Source organism: Sinocyclocheilus grahami, unplaced genomic scaffold (genome assembly GCF_001515645.1).
Source record: "Sinocyclocheilus grahami isolate Dianchi unplaced genomic scaffold, SAMN03320097.WGS_v1.1 scaffold12505.1, whole genome shotgun sequence".
Taxonomy (NCBI): domain Eukaryota; kingdom Metazoa; phylum Chordata; class Actinopteri; order Cypriniformes; family Cyprinidae; genus Sinocyclocheilus; species Sinocyclocheilus grahami.
The window spans coordinates 1-1227 of NW_015514456.1; the positions used below are offsets into that span (position 1 = coordinate 1).

General features: G+C 42.1%; 1 protein-coding gene across 1 annotated transcript in view; it reads left to right on the forward strand.

Annotated features, from left to right (window-relative positions):
* Positions 1-16: 16 nt before the first annotated feature.
* LOC107578881 (cell wall protein DAN4-like) overlaps positions 17-1227 on the forward strand; it is a gene marked incomplete at its 3' end in the record, with an annotated part of 5103 nt that continues 3892 nt past the window's right edge. Inside the window, exons 1-3 of the mRNA XM_016264784.1 lie at positions 17-68; positions 170-249; positions 637-1218. Coding sequence (XP_016120270.1) covers positions 204-249; positions 637-1218 — 628 coding nt within the window. The remainder of the gene's footprint in view (positions 69-169; positions 250-636; positions 1219-1227) is intronic.

Sequence of the window (1227 nt, forward strand, 5' to 3'; positions counted from 1 at the left end):
TCATGTGTGAGTCCGTGCTTCAGGACATGCAATGACCCATCAGGTTTGAGCTGTGCCAGTATCCTGAAGTAAGAGCACACACATTCATGTTCATGAATGTTCGTTTTCTGCAAATATCTACAAGTATCTAAATTGTGTAAGTGTATGGCTGACGTGCACCTTTCTGTAGGGTTGAGGGATGCCTGCCTCAGTGTCCAAGTCACATGGTTCTAGATGAGGTCACTCACAGATGTGTCTTTATGGAGGACTGTAAGATACTGTTTCTGCTACTTCTATTACTAATGCTGGTGTCAAATAAAATCACTGACCATTTTTATTTGAATGAGGTAAATGATAGGTTGGAATTTACTTCCACAATCATTGTCACGTGATTTGAATAAGGCAGCTTATGTTACCTTCCAGTTACAACTTCGTAAATGCCATTTTAACCAGCCCTAATGCTAGCAATCTTTGAGAAAAACATTTCTTACCACTAGTTGTAAATGGAGCAATTTAAAAATAATTTTGTTGTTTGTCTTTTTATTGCCATAGTAAATCCAAGCTCCAGTTTACATAGCTTGACGTAACACAATTAGCTATATCAGTTTATATTAGATATTTTGTGCAGTGTCTAATAAAAATCGTGTTTGTGTTTAGGCATTAAGCCTGCCGTTGTTCCTCCATTCACGCCACCCAGTACTGCAATATCATCAACATCCTCCTCAGAGCATTCCACCTTGAGTGGTGGAGCGGTTTCTATATCACTCACTTCTTCAACAGTATCAGAGTCTAGCACCACTGCTTCTACACCTACAGCACACATGCCAAGCACTGCAAAGCTTACATCTTCTCCTATCAGACCTGGAGTGATGGAAACCATTACCACATTAACAACATCCACTTCCTCCACAAGTCCGCTGGCTTCTACTGAGAGAACCACTAAAGCATCAACCATCACCCACAGTTCCACTTCCTCCACCACACTGCAAACTAGCCCAATGTCTATCTCAGAAACTCTCTCAGGCACCTCTACAACAAGCAAGCCAACAGAGTCTTTGACACTTTTCACACGTACCACAACTATCCCCTCACCATCTACTTTTAGTCCTACTCTGTCGTCTACCTCAAGTAAAGAGCCGATCAGAGTAAGCACTCTACCTGTGCTTCCAGTCTCAACCAGCATAAGCTCCACAGAAGCCACTTCCCCAACAGTCAAAGTGTCATCTCCTCTCACCTATAGTACTGAGA